This window comes from Molothrus aeneus, chromosome 4 (assembly GCF_037042795.1).
Source record: "Molothrus aeneus isolate 106 chromosome 4, BPBGC_Maene_1.0, whole genome shotgun sequence".
NCBI lineage: Eukaryota > Metazoa > Chordata > Aves > Passeriformes > Icteridae > Molothrus > Molothrus aeneus.
The window spans coordinates 19,947,179-19,972,620 of NC_089649.1; the positions used below are offsets into that span (position 1 = coordinate 19,947,179).

Consider the following 25,442-nt stretch of genomic DNA (forward strand, 5'->3'; position numbering starts at 1 on the left):
TTTGAGGTGAAATTCAGATGTTCCAAGTGCTTTTGTGTAGTCATTCCTTAAAGAGAGATGATGATACTGCTCTGTTGGGGTGTGGCTTTGCAGAGGGCTTTCTTTTCCCTGCTGCAGAACCAGTGACATTTCCCAATTCCAGACTCAGTGTGTGTTTGCACCACTTACTTTCCAGACACAAAAGCTTGAACCCTTCCAGAATCAGAAGCTGGATTCCATCAGCCCTGAGCTAGTGCAAGCCAAGCACCTGCTGCAGGGGATCACTCAGCCTCGCTGTAGCTGTCTGAAGGAGCTCGCCCGGCAGAAGGAGTTTGTCTGCTGGGTCAGAGAAGCACTGAAAGGTGTGTGCTGCTCACCCAGGAATTAGAGAGTACTAGAAGGGATGGCAGTTTGTGTGGGGGCAGAAGGAACACTGAATCCCTGACCCATCTGCTTTGTGCCTTTGCAGCTTCTGGTGTTGAGAGTTACATCTCTGATGGGCTTTGGTGTAGAACGTGCTATGAGGATGCTTTAAACATGCCCATGCGCTGGTGCTGCACACAGGGACCACCCAGCTGGGAGCTGGGCTGGGTCTGGAGGGCTTCAGCAGCTGCTGCTGCTCAGTTCAGACCTCTTGTTTCAGGGGATGGGGCTGTGTGTCTGCCAGCTGAGATGTCTGACCTGCGCAGACACCCTCAGCTGCACACACCCCCAGGCACTGCTCCCATCCTGGCTGGGTCTCTGGGGGTCTCTGGGGGTCCACGGATGGATGTATGGCCTAGGAAAGCTGATAGGCAGTTACACAGGAGCTGCTGTTCAAGGCATTCTTTCTGCATTTCCTCTAGAGGGTGGTGATGAGGGCTGGTGTCCAAGCTGCCTCACATGTTGCTCACTCCTGTGTTGCCTCCTTTCAGACATGAATGAGGTGAAGGTGTTTGTTGACCTGGCCTCTATCTCAGCGGGGGAGAACGACATGGATGTAGACCGTGTGGCCTGTTTCCATGGCACTGTGCACGGCTACTCCTCCCTGCTCTACGAGCTCCACCAGGACTCGGGCTTCGAGGACTTCATGAGCTGCTTGGAGAAGCTGTGGCGAGCCCTGGACAGTGATAAGAACCTCCCTGACAAACTGGTGAGTTCTGCTGGGGCAGGGCCTCTGCATCCTCCTGCCTTTCTGCCTTCCAGGAGTGGCTGGAAGTTGGGCTGCACTGGGCAAATGGCACCTGTGTGGGGACATCACTGCGGCTCTTGTTATTGGAGGAAAAACAGCTGATGTTCTCGTGGCACAAAAATTCACTGCAGCAGCTGTAGCTGGTGTAGCACAGATTTCTCCAGAGTGCTGTGAGGCTTTCCACTGTGATGTGTGGCTTAGCTCATGCAAGTTTGATGGTGTGAAAGAGGGAAGGCAGGTGCTGGGGAGCTCTTATCCTTTTGCAGCAGGGCCTGCCTCAGTAGCAAGAGGTGTTGGAGCACTGTGGGCTCTGTTCAGTCTCCCATGGAGTGGGTAAGGAAGGACAGTGCAGAAAGAGCAGGCTGAAGCCAGTACTCATTCCTTTCTTCCTTCCCCATCACAAAACTCTTGTGCCAGCCCAAGCTGTTTGTCCTGGGCAGGTGTAAGCAGGGATCAGATTTCAGAGCAGTCGGGGCAGTGCTGTGTCTCCTCTCCCCACAGCGCGTCTCGGCTCAGCACCTGGAATGGCTGAAGACCGTGAAGGAGACCCACGGCTCTGTGGAGCTGTCCTCGCTGTCCCTGGCAGCTGCCATCAACAGCAGAGGGGTCTATGAGCTGAGGGCACCGGCTGATGGCCAGAAGGTGAGGCTGAGATCGCTCAGCTCCTGCTGCCCCTCCTGCCTGGGGGCTGCTGCCCTGGCCTCGGGCAGAGCCGCAGCCCCAGCAACGCTGACAGCTCCTGCTCTTGGCAGGTCTCCTTGGACAGTGTCCTGCACTTCACCCTCCCGGCGGCCTCGAAGGACACTGAGACCTCCCAGAAATACTCGCTGGCAGAGCTCTGCGAGCTGCAGAACAAACTGATGCTAATGTCTGCCAAGGGAGAGCAAGGCCTGGAGGTGGAGAGGTTCTCTGAGGTCAGATTCCAAACCCAGGGGGTAACTGGTGTTGGGCCAGGGCTGGTTTTTCCCCTAAGATTTTTAAGGCTGTGGTTAACAGTGGAGTTGCTGGGGGTGTTCCTGCCTGTGGTTCCTTGCTAAGGTGGAACTAAGCTGCAGACAGAAGAGTGAACTGGTGGCCTTATCCTCTGGCTGCACTGGGCATTGTCCTGGCTGGCAGCATCACTGTAATTTTGTAGCAAGCTGGGAGTTCCTTACTGGTTTCCTGGCGATGCTGTTGTTAAAAAGTCACAGAGAGTCGCTGGTTGCTGTACAAGGCCTGCCACATTTTGGGACATTCATTGAACGTCTTTCCAGGGTTTTCATGGCAGAAACAAGCTGATTTGCATGTTTCATTCTCCTCTGTCTTTGCACAGGTCTTTTCCAATGTCCAGAGACTTGCCCAGGCCTTTATAGACCTTTACTCAGCTGGGAACATGCTTTTCCGCTCCTGGCTTGCCCGGGTGTATTGTTCCCCCCACAGAGAATCCTGTGTTCTTATAAACTTCTCCCTGGATCCCATCCCAGCTCTGAAAGGGCAAGGGGATATGGCAGCTGTGCTCCCAGCCCTCTGCAAGACCATGGAGAGTTTCCTGGAGAGCTGGAAAAACTTCATGAATGCCAAGCGATGTGAGCATTTCTACCTGAACTACTACAGTGCGGAGCAGCTGGTGTTCCTGTGCTCGGAGCTGGGCCGGGGCAGCCCCAGCCAGGCTGCCCTCATGATGCTCTCCTTCCTCAACCCACACTGCACTGAGCAGGATGTCCTCACAACCCTCAGGAACCAGGGCCCTCCCAGTTCAGGGAAGGCTGCTTCTGACTTCCAGGTGCTGATGGATGGGGAGAGGGACCTGAACACCCAGCTGAAGCACATCTGGGAGTGCTACATGAGCAACATGGGCTCCTTCCTCCCCAACTGCCTGGACATCGACACACTGGGCGTGTGGCTGAGGAACCTGGCCAGCAGTGGCAGGGAATGTGTCACCAGAGACTTCCCTCGGGACCTGCTCTGTGTGGGCCAGCCCAACCTCATCACCTGCCCTCGCTCCGAGATGCTCAGCTCAGCCCTGGCCATTTACATGAACAGCCCCGAGCAGCCCCTTCCCACCTTCGACGAGGTGCTGCTGTGCACGCCCCAGACCAGCGCAGAGCAGGTGGGGCTGTTCCTGCGCAGGTGCCTCATTCCCTGCCAGGGTGGGGACAAGATTTACACCATGCTCTACGCAGATGAGCTGAGCTACGACGTCAGCTGCAGGGCAGAGGAGCTGTTCCAGCACCTGCAGTGCTACAACAGCTCCTACAGGCTCGTCATCCTGTGCAACTGCGAGCGGGAGAACAGCTACCTGCCCTCTGCCTTCAGCCACTACAAGGTGCACATGATTCCCCAGAGGTCACAGGAAGATATCCAGCAGTACCTGCAGCGCCACTTCCGAGTGGCCCAGCCCTCCTGCTCGGCTGCAGCCGTGTTCAAGAAGCACATGTGTGTTGGGATTGTGTCCTCCAAAAGAGCTGGCATGGGTAAGATGGCATGTGCAGAGTGGGCTCTGCTGAGAGCTCAAAACCAGGGTGGGGCTCACCTTGCCAGGTTTTGTGTCCAAGATTTAAGTATCTTGGTCAAAAAGAGCAATTCAGACTGGTCAGTGCAGGGAGGTGAAAGCTCAAAGTCACCTTGTCCCCTGGTTTGACTTTAGAAACAAGCACAAAATAGAATAAATTCAAGTCCTAATAAAGAGTAAAGCTTCTTTCAGGCAGTGGAAGGAAAACTAACCTTATGGATAACAAGAGCAATGTGTTGAATTCCAGGCTCCAGCTGCTCAAACCAGACTTAGACTTTGTTCTAGAATGCCTTTTAGGAAGCTTTAGAGATTTTAGGGCATGGGGTACTTAAACATTTTATTTCTTTCTATTGTCTCTTAACGTGATCTATCTGATATTGATGGCTTTGATTCTTGTGGTGTTTTTAATAACAGGGAAATCTCTGTATGTGAAGAGGCTGCATGAGAGACTGCAAAAATATCGGCCTGACTGCACAGAACTTCTGAAAACCATCAGACTGATGGAACCAGAAGTGGATGAAGATAAAGTGCTAAAATCTCTCCTGCCTTTTCTGGAGAGAGAATGCCAGACAAAGCCCATGATATTCCATTTTGATATCACCTCCTCAGTAAGTACATCCCTCCCACAGCTGCCTTGTCCCACAAGTCCTGTGTGGACCCTTGCAGGAGCTTTCTGTAGAGCTCTTATTTCTCAGCTAGCCATTTCCCTAGCAAGTCTTCTCTCATTATTGTCTAAGTAATGCAAATACCATCAAGGTGATTGAACTCTGGAACAGTTGCCCAGAGAAGCTGTGGAGTCTCCACCTTGGAGACATTAAAAGCGTGACTGAATGTGGCCCTGAGCAGCCTGTTCTAGCTGGGCCTGCTTTAAGCAGAGAGCCTTCCCACCCTCAACTGTTCTGTGATTCTGTGAAGTTGTGGTGGGTAAATAAAGAGGAAATGCCTTGGTATCTCTCCTTGTGATAGGTGCAGCGTGGAATTCCAGAGTTTCTCTTCAAGCTGTTGGTTTTGCAGTACCTGAGAGATAATAACGGCAATATGTGGCTACGGCAGAAGTGTCATCTGTACATCATTGAAATCCTGGAGGTGTCCCCAGAGCCAGAGACAGCAGCCAGACCTGTACGTATCAGAAATGCTCCTTTTCTGGGAATTTCTCAGTCACTTTGCACATGTTTGTACATAGCTGTGGTGAGTTGTAGAGACTGTAACTGTAAACACAGCACAGGAGTTCCTGTTTCATTGGGAGTGTGCTGTATTCCATAACAAACTAGTGTCCCTGGTGTTGTACAAAGTGACATTTAGAGCGGACAGCAAATTAGGCCTGTCTGGTTTCCTTGGGTTGGTGATTTCTGAAGGCCTGTTAGTCCAAGCCCCACTGTAACATTTATAGGATTCATAAAAATGCAAAATCTAATCTTCCCTCATGTTAATTTGCATGTTTGAAAGTAGGGGAATATTTATATGCAGCTGTAAGAGCAGAATGTAGAAGTGACAGGAATAAATACCAGCAGTTTCTTGGGGTTTGTTTTCTTTGAAGTAGCAGTGAGAAGGGGGTGGATATGATGCCAGGCTCATGTTCCTGGAAGGAAAATGTAGGCAGAAATAGGATTCCTTGGTGCACTTTAAGTGGAAGAAGGGATGCATGGGGAAAAGGCTGGCTTCTGTTCCCCAGGTCTGTGGTTTTAGGCAAGGAGATCGTTACGAATAGATTAACTAGGCTGATGAAGATTGAGGCTACAGTTCTGTGATAACCTTTTCTTTTTCTCTTGTCCAGATGTCAGTGCGCCAGAAGTATCACTTCTTGGATGTGTTCCCTAAAATAATGTGCAAGTCTCCCAAAGAAGTGCAAGACATGGAGACACTTGAGAAGCATTCTGGGGATGTGGGAATGGACATGGAGGAATTTTGCAGTGAGGCTTTCCAGAGACCCTTTCAGTACCTGAAGAGGTTTGACCAAGGCCGTAGCCTGGACAGGTTCCAGTACAAGGCACTCTCAGTGGAAGGCAGCCCTGCGGAATGTCTGCAGCTCCTCTTCCAGCACTGCGGTGTCATGGATCCCTCCTGGGCAGAGCTCCGCAACTTCACCTGGTTCCTCAACGTTCAGCTGAGAGACTGCGAGGCTTCTGTCTTTTGTGACCCTGGCTTTGTCGGGGACACTTTGAATGGTTTCAAGAACTTTGTGGTTGGCTTCATGATTTTAATGGCGCGGGATTTTGCTACGCCCTCCCTGAGCATTTCCGACCAGAGTTCAGGAAGGCAATCCTCCCACCTGGAGAATGTCGCAGAGGAAGATCTGCTTCCTTTCCACATCAGGAAGAAGTGGGAGTCAGAGCCTCATCCCTATCTGTTTTTCAATGCAGATCGTACATCCATGACATTCATTGGTTTCCACTTCCAGCACACCAGAAATCACATTGATGCCATTGATCCTCTGAATGGGAATGTCATCAAGAAGGACATCATGACTGCCCGGCTGTACCAGGGCTTGTTACTGCAGGGGGTTCCCTTCAACGTGCCCTTTGATCAGCTGTCCCGCAAGGAGAAGCTTGAGAGGCTCTGCATGGTGCTGGGGCTCCCCAAGGTGTTTGACCCCGACAAGACATACAAGCTCACCACAGACAATGTGCTGAAAATCTTGGCCATAGAGATGCGATTCCGCTGCAACATCCCGGTGGTCATCATGGGAGAAACAGGCTGTGGGAAAACCAGGTTGGTGAAGTTCCTGTGCCAGTTACGCAGAAATTCTGTAGAGGTGGAGAACTTGAAGCTTGTGAAGGTTCATGGAGGTACCACTGCAGAGATGATCTACACCACGATCAGAGAAGCAGAAGAACTGGCTAAATCCAACAAGGAGCAGCATGGGTTGGACACCATCCTCTTTTTTGACGAAGCCAACACGACAGATGCTGTGAGCAGCATCAAGGAGATTCTGTGTGACCGCACGGTGCAGGGGGAGCCTTTGGCCTCTGGCTCTGGCCTGCGGATCATTGCAGCCTGCAATCCCTACCGGAAGCACACGGACAGGATGATCCAACGCCTGGAGCTGGCTGGGCTGGGATACCGGGTGAAGGCTGACGACACCCGGGAGAAGCTGGGATCCATCCCACTGAGGCAGCTCGTGTACCGGGTGCACGCGCTCCCGCCCAGCATGGTCCTGCTGGTGTGGGACTTTGGGCAGCTCAACAGCCGCATGGAGAAGATGTACATCCAGCAGATTGTGCAGCACGTGGCAGAGCAGCTGCATGTGGCAGAGCAGCTGCCCATGGCCAAGCATGAGGTGAGGACGGTCACAGAGGTGCTCTTTGCCTCCCAGGAGTACATGAGGCAGACGGACAATGAGTGCAGCTTTGTCAGCTTGCGGGACGTGGAGCGCTGCATGGAGGTGTTCAAGTGGTTTTACAGGCACAGCTCCATGTTGCTGACGGAGCTGAGTAAGTACCTGGCTGACAGGAAAGCTCCCAAGAGCGATGGTGACAGAAATGAGGTCATCTGGTCCTTGGTGCTGGCGGTTGGGGTCTGCTACCACGCGTCCCTGGAAAGGAAAGAGCCGTACAGGACTGCCATCAGCCAGGTCCTCCCAAAGCCTTACAATACCCAGAAAAAGATTTTGGAAGAAATCTCCCTGATTCAGGACTTATTCCTGAGTGGGGTGCCACTCCATGGTACCATAGCAAGGAACTTGGCCTTGAAGGAAAATGTCTTCATGATGGTCATCTGTATTGAGCTGAAAATCCCTCTTTTTCTTGTTGGGAAGCCTGGGAGCTCCAAATCCCTGGCAAAAACCATTGTGGCTGATGCTATGCAGGGTCAAGCAGCTCATTCTGATCTGTTCAAGCACCTGAAGCAGATCCATCTTGTGTCTTTTCAGTGTAGCCCCCTCTCCACTCCAGAGGGAATCATAGGCACTTTCAAGCACTGTGCTCGATTCCAGGAAGGGAAAAACTTGGAGGAGTATGTATCGGTGGTGGTTTTGGATGAGATTGGGCTGGCAGAAGACTCTCCCAAAATGCCCTTGAAGACTTTGCATCCACTTTTGGAGGATGGCTGCATCGATGATGTCCCTGATCCTCACAAAAAGGTTGGCTTCATTGGGATTTCCAACTGGGCTTTGGACCCTGCTAAGATGAATCGAGGCATCTTTGTGTCTCGTGGGGACCCCAGCAGAGAGGAGCTCATCAAGAGCGCAAAGGGCATTTGCTGCTCGGCACGAGGGGCTCTGCAGAAGGTTGAGCAGTATTTCGATCACTTTGCAGATGCATATGAAAACATTTGCAAGGCCCAAGACAGGGAGTTCTTTGGCCTGCGTGACTACTACAGCCTCATAAAGATGTTTTTTGCCTTAGCTAAGAGCTGCAGTAGGAACCCCACACCTCAGGACATTGCCACAGTGGTTCTTCGTAACTTTGGTGGCAAAGATGATGTCAATGCCTTGGAAATATTCACTTCCAAGTTGCCAGAAAAAGAGGAGATACGTGCTGATGATATCAGTAGGATAGAGCTGATCCGACAGAACATTTACAGCAGTGCTGAGGATGGGGACTGCAGATACCTGCTTGTGTTGACTGAGAACTATGTGGCACTGCAGATCCTCCAGCAGACTTTTTTCACTGCCCGACAGCAGCCAGAAATCATCTTTGGCTCCAGTTTTCCTAAGGACCAAGAATACACCCAGATATGCAGGAACATCAACCGAGTGAAGGTCTGCATGGAAACTGGCCAGATGGTTGTGCTCCTCAACTTGCAGAATCTCTACGAAAGCCTCTATGATGCCCTCAACCAGTACTACGTGTACCTGGCTGGGCAGAAGTACGTGGATCTGGGGCTGGGCACGCACCGGGTGAAGTGCCGGGTGCACCCCGAGTTCCGCCTGATCGTCATTGAGGAGAAGGAGGTGGTGTACAAGCACTTCCCCATCCCGCTGATCAACCGGCTGGAGAAGCACTACCTGGACATCAGCACCATGCTGGACAAGGGCCAGAGGGAGGCCGTGCAGCAGCTGGAGCGGTGGGTGCAGGAGTTCACAGCGGTCAACACAGAGGAGCACTTCATGAGCCAGCAGCAGTACTGCCCTGCAGATGTGTTTGTGGGCTACCACGCCGACACCTGCGCCTCGCTGGTGCTGCAGGGCACACAGCGCCTGGGCCCGGCCTGCGACCCCGCCGAGCTCCTGCCCCGTGTCATCGAGCAGGCGCAGCTGGCCCTGCTCAACTGTGCCACCCCCGATGCCATCATCCGCCTCTGCAACTCTGTGGGGGTGTTCATGGCGCCCTCCCCGGCCCACATCTACTTCAGGCAGCAGCAGCACACCTCCTTCGCTGACTTCCTCAGCGCCCACGTGGGTGCAGGGGCTGGGCCCCAGACCGCCTTCACCGAGGTGAGGCTGGGGTGCAGCCAGCCCTCCTGACCCTGCTCAGCTCCGTGCCAGGGCTGCAGCATGGCACTGCCTGCATGCACCACAGTGCTGGGTGTGCAGAGCTGGGTGCTGGGACATAAACGTTGATTCAGGGGTGCAGTGCAGCTCTGCAGCAGGCTGGGGGGCAGCGCAGTGCAGCTCTGCAGCAGGCTGGGGGGCAGTGCAGCTCTGCAGCAGGCTGGGGGGCAGCGCAGTGCAGCTCTGCAGCAGGCTGGGGGGCAGTGCAGCTCTGCAGCAGGCTGGGGCAGCGCAGTGCAGCTCTGCAGCAGGCTGGGGCAGCGCAGTGCAGCTCTGCAGCAGGCTGGGGGGCAGCGCAGTGCAGCTCTGCAGCAGGCTGGGGCAGCGCAGTGCAGCTCTGCAGCAGGCTGGGGCAGCGCAGTGCAGCTCTGCAGCAGGCTGGGGCAGCGCAGTGCAGCTCTGCAGCAAGCTGGGGCAGCACAGTGCAGCTCTGCAGCAGGCTGGGGCAGCGCAGTGCAGCTCTGCAGCAGGCTGGGGGGCAGCGCAGTGCAGCTCTGCAGCAGGCTGGGGCAGTGCAGTGCAGCTCTGCAGCAGGCTGGCAGCCCTGAGAGCACAGGTGGGTCTGTGCTGCATTGCTGCCCCTCTTTCCACAGGTCACCACCTTCTCATGGCTGCTCACCAGTGCCGATGCTGCCTGCCTGGAGAGGGAGGTGCAGGGCAAGGCCCAGAGGCCCCAGATCCTGTTCCTGCAGCAGTTTGACACTGAGTACTCCTTCCTGAAGTGCATCCGGTGAGTCTGGGCCGGTGTTTTCCTGCTTGGAATGGGCTGTCAGCTGTGTGGAAGGTGCATGGGCAGAGCATTCGGAGTAGCACATATGGAAAAGGGAGGCTGTGCTGCCCAGATATCTGCTGATAAGGGACAAACCTTGTCAGCTCCATCACATGAGATGGGATTTTGTGTTTTTCTCTCTCCTCCTGCAGCAGCCAAAGCTAATGTGGAGTGGCTGGTTCTGTGGTCTCTAATGTTTGATCTTTATACTTAGTGACTTTTGTTAAATCTGTTTTTACTCTTCAGGAATTTCCTGGATTCCACTTCAGAAAATAAAGTCCTCATTATTCAGACAGACTTTGAGGATGGCTCTAAGGATGCCCAGCTCATCACCTCAGCCAAGTGAGTGGGGTGTGGAATGGTTCAGTTCTACCTGGCCACTGCTCTCTGTGTTTGGTTATTGGTGCTGCTTGGGGATCTCACTCTCAGGAATTTGCAGAATTTATTCTGTAGCAGAATGAATCTAAATGCACTGATTGTATTTCAAATAATCTATATCCCAAGTCAGAATAAGCAAAACTGGGTGAAATGAGCAGATAATCCCCTTTGTAGTGTGAATTCTGGCCACTGGCTGCAGAAGTCCTGAAGGGCTGAGGGTCATGGGATAATTCAGGGCACAGCTGGAGGTGGCAGCTGGAAGGAAGGGAGTGGGAGTCATCCGTGTCTGTTTTGGGAGAGGACACGTGTCCTCTCTGAGCAGAGACCTGTGGCCATGGGCCTCTGTGTGCCTTTGCTCTGCCAACAGCATTTCCTCTTTGCTGCAGGTACGCTGTTGTCAATGAGATCAACAAGGTGGACCTGGGGGAGGTCTCTGTCTTTGTTTACTTTATCATGAAGCTTTCCCGGCTGGAAGGAGGAACATCCTACATGGGATTCCAAGGAGGTGAGTGTGCCCATCTGCCCCTCCTCACTCTTCAGATGCCTTCAGGCAATCATTTCTCCTGCTCATTCTTCCTTTAAATGCTGAAAACCTGGACTCAGTGTGTCCTGTGGGTTGTCAGAGCTGCTTCCCTCTCCCACAGGACTGCCCAGGGGATCAGTACCTGGCAGTCCTGGCTGGGAGCACCTTGCCTTGCCTGCTGACAGACAGGTCCCCTCTCCAGTCAGCTGGAGAGCAGCACACAGCCGCAAGGGTAACTCTGTGCGTGCATTGTCCTCCAGAGGCTCTGGAGCAGGTGCTGATGTGTCCAGCAAAGTTCCTCTGGGTCTGAGGGCTTCTGAAAGCCTCAACCTTGGAACTGTTAGGCAGGGATGTGTGCAGCAGCAGGTTCTGAGGGCATCGTGCTTTCCCCTCCTACAGCAAGAGGTGAGAGTTGGTGATCCCTGAAGGTAACCCCAGGGGCTGGCAGGTAATTCTGGGGGAGCTCTTCTGGAAGAACAAGCTGCAGGCTGGGAGTGATTCCTTGTTCTGTGCCTGTAGGGCTGTGGCAGTCAGTGCACATCGATGACCTCCGCAGATCCAAGGACATGAACTCTAACTTGATAGCCCTGCAGAACCTCACCATCAGCCAGGTGTTCTCTCAGGATCCAGGTGCAACCAGAGGTGAGCTGTGTGCTGGGGAAAGGGGGAGCTGTGGCCCCAGATTTGGCACTACAGGAACTGATGCCTGGCACAGTGTATCTGATGACTTTCCCTGCTCAGCACCTGATTTTTGTGCGGGTCACCACCTGGCTACCAACTTTTATTTAATTCATTACTACAACTTTAGGTCATCAAGCAAGTTAGTTTTCTTTTTGACAGAAATGTGGCATTTGCACTGCTCAGCAGCCTGAGTGCTCTTTCCTAGTACAGGAGGTAGCAAAAGCTGCATGCCAGAGACTGACAAGGATCTTTCTTTGCCCTTGCTCTCCTTCCTTTCACCACACTGCCTGAGAGGAGTCAGGGAGAGCTTAAGACATTAGCCCAGTGTCAGATTTCTTCCAGCTCTTGCTGCATGAAGCCTGACAGCCTGAGCAGCTGTGGCTGTGTTTGAGGTGAATCTCAGCTACTCATGCAGGTGGTAATGGGTCTCTGACAGATGTTCTGCTGCTCTGGGATGCAGTTGCTAAAATAAACTCTCATCTGACTGATGGAGGGTGCACTGCTGCTTTCTAACAAAAATTCTGCACCTTAGCTGCAGCTCTGCCTGCCAATGGAGAAGCACAGCAGGAGGAGGTTGGAGAACCAGTGCCAGGAGCAGAGCACCATGAGGTCAGTTCAGAATACATTTGTTTGCCTCTCAGCTGTCACTGTGGCTCTCTGCTCTGTCATCCATGGGTGCAACCCACCTTTTGCGTTCCCCTTCACCCGAAACCAATCAGCAGTATTTGCATCATGAATGTTACTGATCAGCTACAAGTTCCTCCTCCCCACTACCCAGTCAAAATCAGGATCACTAAAGAAATAAACCATTCTAAGGACTCTGTAATTCCTTAGTAATTTCATTCTGATTTTTAAAAGTCAGCTGTAAGAGCTTCTGTTGCCTTTCTTGCCCAGGAGGGGGGAGCTGTGGTCCTGAGCCTCACTCCAGCTGTGTGCTCTGAGGTGGAGCTGGAGCTGGCTTAGGACTTGGCTGTGCTGCAGCCATATTCACACTGCCTCGTGTGCCCCTGGCAGCCTCAGCTGGACATGCCCAGCACCAGGGACACGGAGCATTTCCCAGGAAGGGCAGATTTTCCCTGGTCACATTGATTATTTCCATTTCCTTCCTCAAACTGCTGAATCTTTCCCCTACAGGGATCTCAACTCAGCACAAGTGCTGTCTCACAGGCTAGTTTGAAAGGGCCACAGAGGCTGCATCATGTTCTTGACAGCAAAAGAGCTGAGAATTGCAGCCTGAGCTGAGGGAAGCTGGGAACAGGGATGCCAGGCAGCAGGCCCTTTGAGGGAGCCCTGGGAACCTTCCAAGGCAGTGTGCTGGGGACAGGAGGGTCACTCCAGGGGAATGACCTTGTTTTCCTGGGCAGGGTGAGATCCTGGACACCACGGTGCTGCTGAGGACCTGTGTGCAGAGTGCTGTGGGCAAGCTGCGGGACCAGAACGAGGACCCGAGCCGGAGCAGGAGGAGAATTGAGATTCTGCTTGGCCTTTTTTCCAGGGAGAATGAGCTGAAAGGTGTGTGCTGCAGGGAGTCCCTGGACATCTGGGGACCACCAAAATAGTCAGTCAGCTCACTGGGGATGCAGAGGTCTTTGCTGTGGTGCAGGAGAGGGGGCTTTCCCAAGAATGTGTGTCCATGCTGCAGTGTGTTGGTGGGTGTAGGGCTTTTCTGCTGTTTAAGTGGTGGCTTTTTCTCTCACCATGCTGGCTGGCTTTTTCCCCACTTGGACAATTATTGGAACAACTGTCAAATGCTGTTCTTGGTGGGATATTTGGGTCCAAGCTAATAGAAGAGAAAACATAAGCTCCCTGTTGTTTTGTAGCCTCTTTCCTGAAGACAACCAAGGCTCGTCTCTCCAGCCTGTTGAAGAGGCAAGAAGAAAATTCCCTTCACCTAAAAAACTGGGTGTTTCGGGAGGCTTGCAACCTCAGTGCTCTGCAGGAGGCAGGTACCTTCAGGTGAGGACAGCAGCACTGCCTTGTCACCTGCAGCCTCCCAGGAAGGGTCTGCAAGTAGCACCTGTGCAGCAGAGACAGCAGCTTTGTGTAATCTCAACATTTGCAGTGTCAGTCTCCAGTCTGTGCTAGAAACTCTCTGAAGGCAATTTTAGCCTCTCCTGGGGAAGGGTGAGTTAGAGCTGATGGGGCTATACTGGGACAGGGATGTACAAGTGCTTGAGTGGAACAGTGAGATTACAGGTAAGCCAGGAGTGAGAGAAGTGCAGGGTTTTTTTGTTGGTAGTATTCTTTCCCATAAAGGCAGCATTAGGATTCTATCACATGTCAGAATACTGACATGTGACAGAATTAGTTACTCAGGGCAGGCACCTCCTGTTTTGCTGATGTCGTTGCTCACATTCCCTCTGGGTTTCTCCATCTCTCTCTCCCCAAAGGCATGCCCTGTGGAAGCGAGTGCAGAAGGTGGTCACTCCCTTCCTGGCTCTCTTGATTGCTGTCATAGACAGGAATGGCAATCTGGAGCTGATGGCCAGGGCAGGAGCAAACTGGGTGACAAACCTGTGGATGTTCATCTTCAATGACACCAAATTCCTGAGTGTGGGGAAGAACAGGTGAGCCCAGGGGAGCAGCAGGAGAGCTGGGCTGGGTTGGCAGCACTGGGAGTAGCCCAGCACTGGCTCTAACCCCCCAAGGCTGGGGGATGTTGTTTGATGGCTGCTCAATGAGGGCAGCCAGGCACTGCTCACAGTTCAGCCTGTTCTTCTCAGAGTTCTGCAGTTCCCTCCCCTTCTCTCTCCCCTCCCTCCTAGGGCTCAGTTTCTTTCTGCAGCCTCTGCCTCTGTTGTCTGCACTGTGCTTCCCAGACAAAAGCCCTGTGCCTTAACCCAGTACCTTTTAACCCCCCAGCCCTCAGCAAGAGATAATCGTGGTGCAGAACGACATGATGGTATCTGCTGATGCTGGGAATGAGATGCCCTTCAGCTGGAGGATAAAGGAGTACCTGGAAGAGATGTGGTTGGAGACTCAGTACATCCAAAACAGTGAAGGTGAGAGTCTGGCTTCAGCATCTCCATCCACTGCCCTATGAGCTCTGGTTTGTCACTGCTGTGCCCCTCCAGTCACTGGAGTCACCTTCAGTCTCTCTGTGCTCCTGTGAGCCAGCAGAGTTCTCTGCAGGCAGCTTTTCTTTGTGCTTCTCACCATTCATCTTTCTCACCTGTTCTGTGCCCTTGCATTCAAAGTGCTGTGGAGCAGCCAAGAGTTAATGACAAGGTGAGATTCCAGAAATACAACATGGTGCTGGACTGACAATGCCCGGCCTGAGTCCCTCCTCACTGCCCTGGATGCATCAGTGCTGGATGCATCAGTGATTATTGAGGTGTTAGTGTCTCTAGGATAGATGCTGTGTCAAAGCCAGCTTCCTCCTAACATCCAGCTTTTCTCTGCATCCTCACTTTCCAGGCCATGCTGAGAAGTTTGTGGAATACTTCCAGAAAACTGCTCTGGGAAAATTCATCTCTGCTCTGACCGGGGAAGAAAGGCAGTTGCTCTTCGAGTGCTACATCAGAGACTTTACTGTCTTGACCATCGGTGTGTTTTCCCAGGAGCAGCTGCAGGTCAGGGGCTGGAAACCCTTTGGATGGGGAGAAGAGTGTGATGCCTCTGAACGTGTCCTTCTGAATCAGCCCTGCCTTGGGGAAAATGTCCCTCTGAGACAGTTGCCCAACAGCAAGGGAACCCCAGAGCAGACCCCTGGACACTGGGGTCACTCAGAAAGGCAGCACCTGTATAAATTGACATATTTAAGGCTATCTTTGTAGGGAAATGATTCTCATCTTTCAGATATTTTTGCCAGGCTTTCCAGTACAAAATGAATTATAACAGTACTTTCTCACCTTTGGTTTTCTGTGTCCCACCCCTGCAGTGTCTGTGTGTGGCGTTCCTGTCTTGTGTTAAGGAGTGGATGGCAGAGTCCCCCTGGACAAAGAAGCTGGTGCCCTCCCTGCCCTGGGCCCACCTGGCACACAACCAGTTCAAGAGCCGCCTGCAGAACTTCTCCAGGATCCTGGCTGTGTACCCCTGTGTGACTGGCTACCTCTTGACCCAGAAAGAATGCAGAACTCCATGCTCTGAGATGGTAGAGTCACTCCCTCAGCCCTGGCAGGGAGCTCTGTCTTCAGCAGGGAGCACTGCTCTTCAGTCTCCTTCGGATTTCAGCCACAGCAGAGGGGGAAGCACAGGCTGGGGTTCCTCAGAATTGGGAATGATCTGCTGTGTTCTTATTGCTACAAGCAGGTTTTAAAATAGTTTGCCCTGCTTTTGCATTAGTTATTGGACATGCTAACGAGCCAAGCCACAAACATGAGAATTGCAGAGCTTAAAGTAATCAAGTAGGACTTTATTCAGTAGAACATGTGGTGTAGCAAACCAGACTGAGAACCCTAGGTCCATAAATACTTCTGAAATGCAGCTGTTGTTACCGCTGTCCCTGTGTGTGTGCAGGTTCTGGATGTGCTGGCTGCCATGGTGTGTGCTGAGGAGCTGGAGAAGCTGGTGCAGACAGCCTCCCCTGAGCTCTGGCTGCAGAAAGTGAAGAACCTCCATATGCCCATTGAGTTCCTGTGCAAAGAGGAGGGTGCCCAGTGTAGGGGCAGCCACTGCCATCAGCTGCTGAGGAAGCTCAGGTGGGTACCAAGCTCTGCTCACAGCCCTACTCTTTGCCTGGAGGTTCTCCGGGGCATTGGAGCAGGCTGAAGCTGTTCTGGTGCTGCTTTTCTCAGGCTTTGCAAATCTTTCCAGGTTCCTGCTGGGCTCAAATACATACCAAGCAGCAAGAACCACATTTTTGTTCCCTCATCTCCTTGCAGATTCTCTCTTTAAGTTTGGCAATATCATCTGGTGCATTCTGTCTGGGTTCAGGGGTTATTTAAAACTCTCCTCAGCTTCCTGTTAACCAGCAGTGTCTCCCCACTTCATCCTTTGTGCATAAGGACTCAAGAGATGGAGAATTTCACTGCCTCTTGTGTTTTGGAAGAAAGCCCAGAGCACTACCCCAGTTTCTCACAGACCTTGTTTAGTTTATTTGAAGTGAAGAAAGTGCATCTAATTGTGATTGGTATTTTAAAAATTTTTTGAGATTGAAATTAGAGGTGTGAGAAAGTATGTCCAGTGCTGCTGGTCCTGCTGCTTTGCTGCCTCCAGGCCAGGCCCTTGAGCCCCCTGGGTGAAGTGCTGGAATGTTCTGTCCTTGGCAAAAACCCCTCTGGAAAGCCAAAGGGCAAAGCAAGTGAGAAGTGCGGCAGTGCTGTGGAGTGGAGCAGGAGCAGCAGTGAGCCCCTGGCTGCCCTGGTTGCCATTCCTGCTGTGGTGCCAGCCTTCTGTCCCCCCCAGGGCCTGCTGGAGCCGTGTGTTTGCCATGGCACTCTTCGTGGAACACGTCATGTTGGGCATCCACACCATCATGCCAGAATTCAAGGATTTAGTGAGAAAATATACTTTGCTTCTTGCTGAGGTGAGCAAAGCTGCCATTTCACCTCTTCCCTCTTGAGCTGACCATGGGAATTCTCATCTCGGGTGTTGCAGCTGAGTCACAGCACCTTGTCCTTTCCTTCTGCAGTGTTTCCAGCACGATTCAAACATGAAGTCTCATCCGACCTTTGTTGCGGTGCTGAGAGTGCTGCACGAATGCAAGGACGAAGTCAGCAGCAGGCTCTACAGGTACTGACACTGGGGCAGGCTGCAGGGGCCAGCAGGGACATTGCCTGTGTTGCCAGCACACTTGTGGTAGTGCTGCATGGGGAGGAGTGAAAGCCAAGGGAAGAGCAATGACCCTGCTTGGTTCTGCACCCTGAGCTGGGCAGTGTGCCAGCTCTTGGTCTAGCTGCAACTAAATGTCTTGTTCAAGGCTTTTGGGGAGGCAGCACAGAAGCAGCTGTACTCATTGCTGTTTCTGGATTCCAGGCATGGTCTGGAGCTGTGTCCCATCTGCCTGGGAGAGCCGAAGGACCCCATCTGCCTGCCCTGCAACCATGTGTTCTGCCGCAAGTGCATCAGACAGTGGCTGGTGCCAGCACAGATGCACTGTCCCTGCTGCAGGGCTGCTGTGGAGGATGTGGAGTTGACTGTGTCTGAGGAGCTCAGGTACTCCAGCTGCCCTCTCCAAGGTGGGATTGTTGGGTGGGGAGGCTTTGTGAGGAAATTCTCAACTCTGAGGTGGTCAGCACAAGCAGAGGGTGAACTCTGCTTCATCCCTCTGGAACTGAACAGGTCCTGTCTGTTCTGTTGTTTGAAAAAAGGGGAAAGCTGCCTTGGCCTCTGTAAAAACATGCAAATCACAGAATGGTTTGGGTTGGAAGGGACCTCAAGGATCATCTCATTGGGAAGGTTGAAAAGTATCTCCCTTGGGTGACTTTTGGTTGTGTGTGCTCGATTCTTCTGTGGTTTAAGAGTTTCTGTGTTTGCTTTTGCCCCTTCCAGAGCTGCCGTATCAAAGAAGGCCCTGTTCCGGCAGAGGTGCAATAATTTCTTCATTGACGTGGTCACCACCATGTGCTTCAAGGACAACAAGCCCCCTGAGCCAGAGGTGATCTGGAGCCTCCTGGATCTGCTGTTTGTTGAGAGAAAAAACGTCTTGAAAGACCCAAGTGAGCTCCCTTCACCCTGACATCCAGTCTTATAGAGCTGGATCTGTCACCACCTTCTCTCAACTGCCAAACCTGTCCTTCCCTTGTCTCCACAGATCACCCTGCTGTCTACACAAAATTCCTGTCCCCTTTTAATGATGAGGTGGATGAAACTCCCATCATCCGCTCTGTAATGCTGAAGCTGCTCCTGAAGTACAGGTGAGCACATTCAGCAGAGGGAGGTTAGGCCAGGGCCAGGTTCAGCTCTGTTCCTCATCAAACCCATCCCATTGTTCTCCTCACCTCTCTGAGTTTCATTGACTCTGAATCCCTTTGTATTAGTCTTGCAGCTTGGCTGGCTTGCACGGGGCTTGTGGTGCAGTGTGAGCAGCCTGTGCAAGGTTTACCTGGCTGTCCCTGACTAACCCTGTGCTAAGGGTGGATGCCTGGGTTCTGCAAGGTGGCTAAGTAGTTGCTCTGATTGAGGTCAGCAAGGCAAAACTCCTCATTCACGGAGATTTAATCAGGATTTAAACTGATCTAATGTCTGCTCCACAGACCTCCCCATTCTCACAGCCCTCCCAGCCTCCCTTTGCAGGCAGGGCACAAAAGCCCCTTCTCAGGTATGATCACCTCCTGAACCATATGCCTTTTTCCCTGGAAGTGCTCATTGAGCACTGGTGGTGATCAAAGCCTGGCTCATTCCCAAATGTCACCTGCAAAAAATCACAAAAAATCCCAAAGGCTTCTCCATCTTGCAGCTGGATCCAGAGTGACCCCACCTGTCACACAGCCAGCTCTGGGAGCTCTGCTGTGATTTAGAGCAGGGGCAGTCCTGTCAGCATGGCAACTGTGTCAGGGGGTCTCTCTCTCTCTCTCCTGTAGCTTCAATGAAGTGAAAGATGATGTGCAGCGTTACCTATCCCAGGTGGAGCACAACGAGCTCCTAGAGGAAAAAGATAAAAAGGAGCTCTACTTGCTTTTTGTCAACTGCTTGGAGGTAAGAGCTGGGCAAGTGACTTTGTAGTTAAAATCACCATTCATGTTCTTGCTAAGAGACAAGACAGGTTGAGTTTGGCATCCTGGAACATGGAATGTGTGTTATTCACAGCCTGCTCCTGGCTTTACCTCAGCTCCAAGCTTTGGGAGTGTAGGACAGCTGGGGCACATCCTAAAAATGGTGTTTGGTGACATAGCAGAGATTTAGGATGAGGGGGCAATGGCAGTAGTTTGGAAGGCTGCAGGGATGGTTTGGAGGGTCAGGGATGGTTTGCTGTGCTCGTGGCAGGCTGGGCTTGGAGGGTCAGGGATGGTTTGGAGGCTTGGGGATGATTTACTGTGCTCATGGCAGGCTGGGTGCCCTGGGGACACACGGGTGGCTGAGTGAGGTAGCTCTGCCACTCACCAGTGTTCTGGCCTCTCTCTAGGATTCCATGTGTGAGAAGTTAGAGGACAGCCTGGGATGTGGGAATGGAAACAGTCTGCCTGAGGACAGAGCCTTTCCAGAGAACTACTTGCCAGCCAGCAGCAGCGAGGCTCCCCAGCAAGCCTCTGTGGAATACCTGCAGGCTGTGGCCGAGGTGCGCCTGTGCCTGAGCAGGGCTGCAGACCTCATCTTCGACCTGCAGCAGCACACGAGTAAGTCTGATTGCTCTGCTGGAAATGCTGCGTGCAGGGCAGGTGGGCTGGACACAGGCAGTGCCCTGTGCTCTGCTAGGACCTGTTTTGGTGCATGGCCAGGGAGGAGAGCAGCAACTCCCTTTTCCCTTGGCGGTGTCAGTCAGTGTCTGTCCCCTGTACCGTGTCTTAGAAGTGCTCTGTAACTGGTAGAAAGGCTGTGCTGGTGACGCCAGTGTAGTTACGTGGCAGTAAACACCTGTGGAAGGGGATTTATTTTATCCTCTTGATGCTAACAAGGAGATTTACTTAGAGCCCACTAAATTGAACTTTAAAGCATCAATGCTGCTTGAGACTCAGGACTGCTGTAAGGGTTCTTGTTTTGTATGAATGAGAGCTCCGTGCAGCTAGAAGGGATTGAGAGTTTCTATTGATGAGTTTATACCTTCCATGTCAAAGAAAGGAATCATTGTCTGAAATATGGCTGAGGATATGCTCCAGCCAACACCCGAGGAAGGGAGAGCTCTGAAGTTCTTCTGTGTAATAACACAGTACTAATAAAGGGACTTGGTGCTACAGCTGGGGCAGACAGAAAAGTTTTACAGGATGGGATGTACTTTTGCCTCTTTGTTTTAACCTCTTTTTTGCCCTCCAGAGCCAAAGCAGATGAAGGAGAAGCAGCGTTACCTGAAGAAGGTGGAGAAGTTCTGCAGCCTCGCCAAGAACGACTGGCATCGTGTGTACCTGGTCAGGAGGATTTCCAGCCAGCACGGGATGGAATTTGCTCAGAAGTTGGTCACAGAGCCACGGTTCAGCTGGGTGTTCCCAGCAGAAATTCTGCAGCAGGTAGACAAGAGGCGTCTCCTGGTGATGGTTCTGGTTTCCTCTTTGCCTTCACTTTGTGCTTCTTTGGGGTGTTCCTACTGTTGTGTGTCTCTTGGGGTCAGGCCAGAGTGGCAGTGGTTGGGAGATGGCTTGTCCTGGCTCTCGGGTGAATGGAGTCTCCCCTGGCAGCACTATGCCTGCTGCTGCTGCTCTGGGGAGCCTGAAATGCCCCAGTGCTCGGGAGGAAGAGGAGATTCTGCCACCTCCAGCTGGGTGGTTGTCCCCAGTGCTGTGCATGGTTGTTCCCTTGGCAGGTCCAGCGCAGCCAGTCCAACCACATTGACCGGTACCTGGTGTATGGGGAGCGGTACCGGGCCCTGCGCGATGCCGTGGGACAAGCCATGATGGAGGACACGGCCGAGAGGCTGCTTGAGGCCCAGCAGGTACAGCCCAGTGCTCCCTCAGACCCCTGCTGGGCCCAGTCCTCCCTCCAGTCACCTGCTGGGTTTGCATGGCCCCAGCTCTGCTGTGTCTCTCTGGGCAGTGTCTGTTCCCAGCACCTGGGGGCCTCTGCTGGGAGGTCACTGGAGCTTGTGCTCAAGCACGTTTTGTTTACTTTCCCACCTGCACATCCCATCACTGTATCTGGGGCAGCTCTGGCCTGTTCCCAGCCACATGCTTGGTTCTTCCCAGGCCTCCAACAGCTCCCCAGCTCTGGAATCTGCCCTCCTGCTCCTGGCCATCTTCCGAGAGGTCACTGCTCTGTACGGGAATCCAGGCCTTCATTCCAAGCGGCAGGTAGGACACCCCCCTTTGGCAGCTTGTGGTAAACCTGCTTTGTGGGTAAGGAGGAAGGGGATCTGAATCAGTGATGGAGGAGCCTTGGTTCCAGTGCCCTAGCCAGGGTGATGGCCCAGAGCTGAGCAGGCTGTGGAGATTTTTGGGAGCAGGGTAACCCAGTGTGGGAAGCAGCTGCCAGTGCTCTTTGTTTGGGTGGGGGCAGTATCCTGATGGCTTTAGCTCTTTCCAATCTGTGCTTTCAGCAAACAGAGATGATGACTAAATTCATCCACCACTCCCGAGTGCTGAATTCCTCTGAGCTGAAGCTCCTTGCAGTTGCCCTGGTGAAGAACACCCTGCCTGGGTTGGCTGTGGAGCCACGGGGCCGCAGCCAGCAGGGAGCCGTGGTGGAGATGGCTGTGCACATGGCTGCTGTGCTGCTCTGCGGGCACAGCCGTGTCCTGCAGCCCCTCAGGAACCTGGCCTTCAAGCCACACATCATGCAGGTGAGGGCACAGAGCTCACCTTGGTGAGCACTTCAGCTCGTCCTTGGTTCTTGCCTGTGTCTGCTGGATCCTCTTTCTCAACAGCAATGATCCAACTCACTGGTTGAGCTGAGAAACACTGGAGGGAATTATTTCAGTGCTGTTGGGGTTAAGTAGCACAACACCAAGCCCTGGCCTGGTATCTTTTCAAGGCACCTCTCCATCCTGAGCAGGATGAAGCAAATACCTGTGCTGATATTTGGGTGAGCAAGGCTGAGAGCAGCTGGCAGCTCCCACTGTGCAGACCTGCCTACTCAGAGAGCTCTGGCTCCTCAGTCAGGGGGAGAGAGCTGCTGCTCTGCTATTCCTGGCTACCCAAGGTGTAAGGGAACATGCTGGTATGCACCAGGGTGCATCAGCAATGCATTGCAGGATGTCTGGAGAGTGCACATGCAAGTCTTAACAATACTGACAGTTCTAAGATTGGATTTTCAAAGGTGAATTTGAAAATCTGCATCTGTGTCACCTGCTTGACCTCTGCTCTCAGATGTTTCTTGTAACCCAGTGTGAACAGAGAACCAGTGAGTGACTGCTACAGGACAGAGCTGATTCCCAGATCCATTTGTGACTGCTTTCCCCTTTCCCTCCTCAGCGCTCCTTTCTGCCCACGATGCCCGAGGACATCATGGCTCAGGCAAGGACCTGGGAGGCAACGCGTTCTCTACACTGGTATGGTGAGTGCTGCTGGCTGGCTGGGGAAGGAATTCCCTGAATTTGGAGAGTGAAACTGTTCCAAATGTGAGGACAAACCCACTCCTCAGTATGAGTTATCCATGGCAAATCCAGATTTGTAGACAGTTTGTGTGGGTGATGCACCAAAGGACATCTAGTGCTGTTTAGTCTTCAGCCTGCAGCTGTCCACAGAGCATGAAGGGGCACAAAGGCAACACAAACAGGGTGTGAGAGGAGAACTCTGCCATCTTACTAGCCAGCTTTTTCTCTGCTTCCCACAGATGGACCTTCCTGCAGCAGGGAATGGGGGGTAAGAGCATTCCTGCCCTCAGCAGTAGAATCTGTCCAGCTTTGATTCCTTGTTGCTCAAGGAGAAGCAACACTGAAAAATTCCTTGGCTTCCTGCATGGGCCTGTCAGTCCTTTGGGATTTGGGATAGTCAGGGCTTTTGATTAGATCTTGAAACATATTTCTTGCTCCAGGATGACGGTTCCTAGGAAAGGGAATAACAAGGGCTGTATAAATCTGTCTTAGAATACTGTCCTGTTTGTTTCTCTCTTCACAGAATGTCCCAATGGCCACCCCTGCGCTGTGGGAGAGGTAAGAATTTGGGACTGGTGGGTATTTAAGCAGACAAAGTTTTCAACAACAAACTGTTTTATTTGTTCGCTGGTTTTAATGTTCTGATGCACAGAGTTCCACTTCTAAACTCAGTATTATTGATCATTTTGTCATTGTAATGTAAAATTTAGCATATCCCTAGCATTTATACCATAGATTGGGAAACATCAGGCAGAGGCTCAGTTTGTAGCAGGGTTTGAATTAACCACTTAGAGGTTGGATTTTTGTTTCATTCCCTTTCTCTGCTGGAGAAGCTGTTTCTCTGGAATTCAGTGTTGCCCTGTTGCTTTTCTCAGTGTGGGCGCCCCATGGAAAGGAGCCACTGTCCCGAATGCCACGTCCTCATTGGAGGCAGAAACCACATACCCGTGGAGGGCTTCCATCGTTCCAGGTGGGCTTTGCTGCAATGCCTTTGCGGGGCTAAATGATGTAGGACTTGCCTGTGGTGCCCTCAAAGGCCAGAAGTACCAACCACTTCATGCTGCTCTCTGGAAGGTGTAAGGGAGAGATGTCCAAGCAAGAGTAATCAGGGAGCAAAACCAAAGAAATTTCCTTTTCTGTGCACAAAGCCTGGAAGCCTTCACTCCAGTGAAGACACTTTGAATTGGAAGCCTTCACTCCAGTGAAGGCACTTTGAATTGGCAGCTTTTATGGCATTCAAAGACATTATGGGTCAAAAAGGCATTGCTGGGTATCAGGGATGTCTTGTGTGGTTTTTGTTTAGGTAAAAAAAAAAAAAAAAACAACATTTATGCACTTTCCTACAGCATTCGTCCAGACAGAACTCAAACTGGCCACATCCTTGGAGATGTTGAGCACAGAGAGACACTGGGAATGTCTGACAGGGGCATGTCCCCCCTGGTCTTTGTGCTGCTCCGTTTGCTCACCCACCTGTCCATGCTGCTGGGAGCCTCCAGAGACACTCAGGTATCTTCCAGAAATGCTTCCAAGTGGTCACACAAAATATAGAGGAGCCTTTGTATGCTGCTGGTCCTTTTCATCATAGTGCCAAGTGACCAGGGCAGTCTGTCAGGATGCAAGACCCAAATTCCCTCCCTCCTTGCCCAGGAGGGATTTTGGTTAATTCCTGCACTTCCATGCAGGCACATCCACCCAGCCCTGCCTTGATGGGCACAGGTGTCAGGAATCCCACAGGTCTGGGTGCCTGGCAGGACAAAGCTCTGTGTGCTTTGTGCTTCCCTGGATGTTTTTGGCTGTGCTCAATTCTTGCCTTTGTTGTCTTTAGTCCCTGGGAAGGATGATCAAGCCAACAGTAGATGATGTGGTGAGCTTCCTGCAGCAGCACATTCAGGAGGACTTGGCACAGCTGACCAGGATTTTGGGGAAGAGTGTGGATGACACTATCAACATCCTGCACCTGGTGCTCAGCAGTCTCCTGCAGGCCCCCCAGCGGCAGCCAGGCCAGTGTTAAGAAAAGCCACCTACCCTGTCACACCTGGGGCTGTGGTTGAAGGGCTGTGGCCATGCAGCCACCTTGATGATAAACCCCTTCACTCCTAAACATCAGCAGCTGAGCTGAAGAGAAAAATAGAGTTTGAAGCTTATTTCTTACTGTAGGGAGGGAAAAATTTTTGTCTGTTTGATTCCTTCAGTCAAGTACGTGAGGTTTGCAAGGTTTGGTGCAGTCGATAACTCTGAAAATGAATTATTGACAAAACAGTGTCATGACAGATGGGCAGAGCTTGCAGCTTCTGAGCAGGGCTGCTCCCCAGCACAGCAGCTTGTTGTGAATCCCTGATCTGAGCTGCCTCTCAGTGACTCCCAGGAGCTCTTTGGGAGAAGAGGGATGGCACAGTGGGGTTCATGGTGGGGTCTGGAGTCACTGTGGCAGAGAGGCATTAATGTGTAAATAGCCCATATTTGGACTGTGGTACAGCACCAGTCAGTATTCCAAGTTTCACTCTGTCATGGGACATGTCTGAGCTTGGACAATCTGTTCAATATTTTTGGGGTTATGAAGGAGTTGTGTAAATGTCTCCATCATTCATGTGAAGCTCCTGGAAACCTGGAAACCAAGCATCACTGTGTGATGCTTGGGTGTCATTCTCCAGCTGAGCCAAGATACTCAGTTAACTTATAGCACCTGTGAATCTGTGCTTTGTTTTCACTGAAATACTGCAGCTATAAGAGGTGAAATATTCCTGTTGCAGGGCTGGTGTGGTTTGATGACTTTCTGTCCACCAAGGACAAGAGAAACAAATGGGAAGAAATTGTTGCAAGCACAATTATTGTTCCTGAATTGAAGGTGAGAAATCTGCTATACAGAGTCAGTAGCTGAGCAGTTCAAAATCCACTGGAAATCTCGTGTGTTGTAATATCTGTGCTATACTTTTCACCTGGCTGTTCCTAAAGCCAGCCCA

At 52.1% G+C, this 25,442-nt stretch overlaps 1 protein-coding gene across 1 annotated transcript in view; it reads left to right on the forward strand.

Moving 5' to 3' along the window:
- The window catches only part of LOC136555931 (E3 ubiquitin-protein ligase RNF213-like), a 43,295-nt gene that overhangs the window by 12,803 nt on the left and 5,050 nt on the right, over positions 1-25,442 (forward strand). Inside the window, 37 exon segments of the mRNA XM_066548973.1 lie at positions 176-341; positions 894-1,111; positions 1,652-1,792; positions 1,903-2,064; positions 2,463-3,603; positions 4,056-4,249; positions 4,608-4,760; positions 5,416-9,015; positions 9,666-9,802; positions 10,088-10,183; positions 10,606-10,724; positions 11,262-11,384; positions 11,956-12,032; positions 12,788-12,935; positions 13,244-13,379; positions 13,814-13,990; positions 14,286-14,425; positions 14,841-14,995; positions 15,304-15,516; positions 15,882-16,063; positions 16,770-16,890; positions 16,996-17,096; positions 17,340-17,519; positions 17,856-18,022; positions 18,118-18,220; positions 18,887-19,001; positions 19,429-19,639; positions 20,274-20,464; positions 20,758-20,886; positions 21,137-21,241; positions 21,487-21,729; positions 22,361-22,442; positions 23,006-23,040; positions 23,358-23,452; positions 23,829-23,988; positions 24,308-24,488; positions 25,233-25,327. Of these exon segments, the coding sequence (XP_066405070.1) occupies positions 176-341; positions 894-1,111; positions 1,652-1,792; positions 1,903-2,064; positions 2,463-3,603; positions 4,056-4,249; positions 4,608-4,760; positions 5,416-9,015; positions 9,666-9,802; positions 10,088-10,183; positions 10,606-10,724; positions 11,262-11,384; positions 11,956-12,032; positions 12,788-12,935; positions 13,244-13,379; positions 13,814-13,990; positions 14,286-14,425; positions 14,841-14,995; positions 15,304-15,516; positions 15,882-16,063; positions 16,770-16,890; positions 16,996-17,096; positions 17,340-17,519; positions 17,856-18,022; positions 18,118-18,220; positions 18,887-19,001; positions 19,429-19,639; positions 20,274-20,464; positions 20,758-20,886; positions 21,137-21,241; positions 21,487-21,729; positions 22,361-22,442; positions 23,006-23,040; positions 23,358-23,452; positions 23,829-23,988; positions 24,308-24,488; positions 25,233-25,327 (9,792 nt within the window).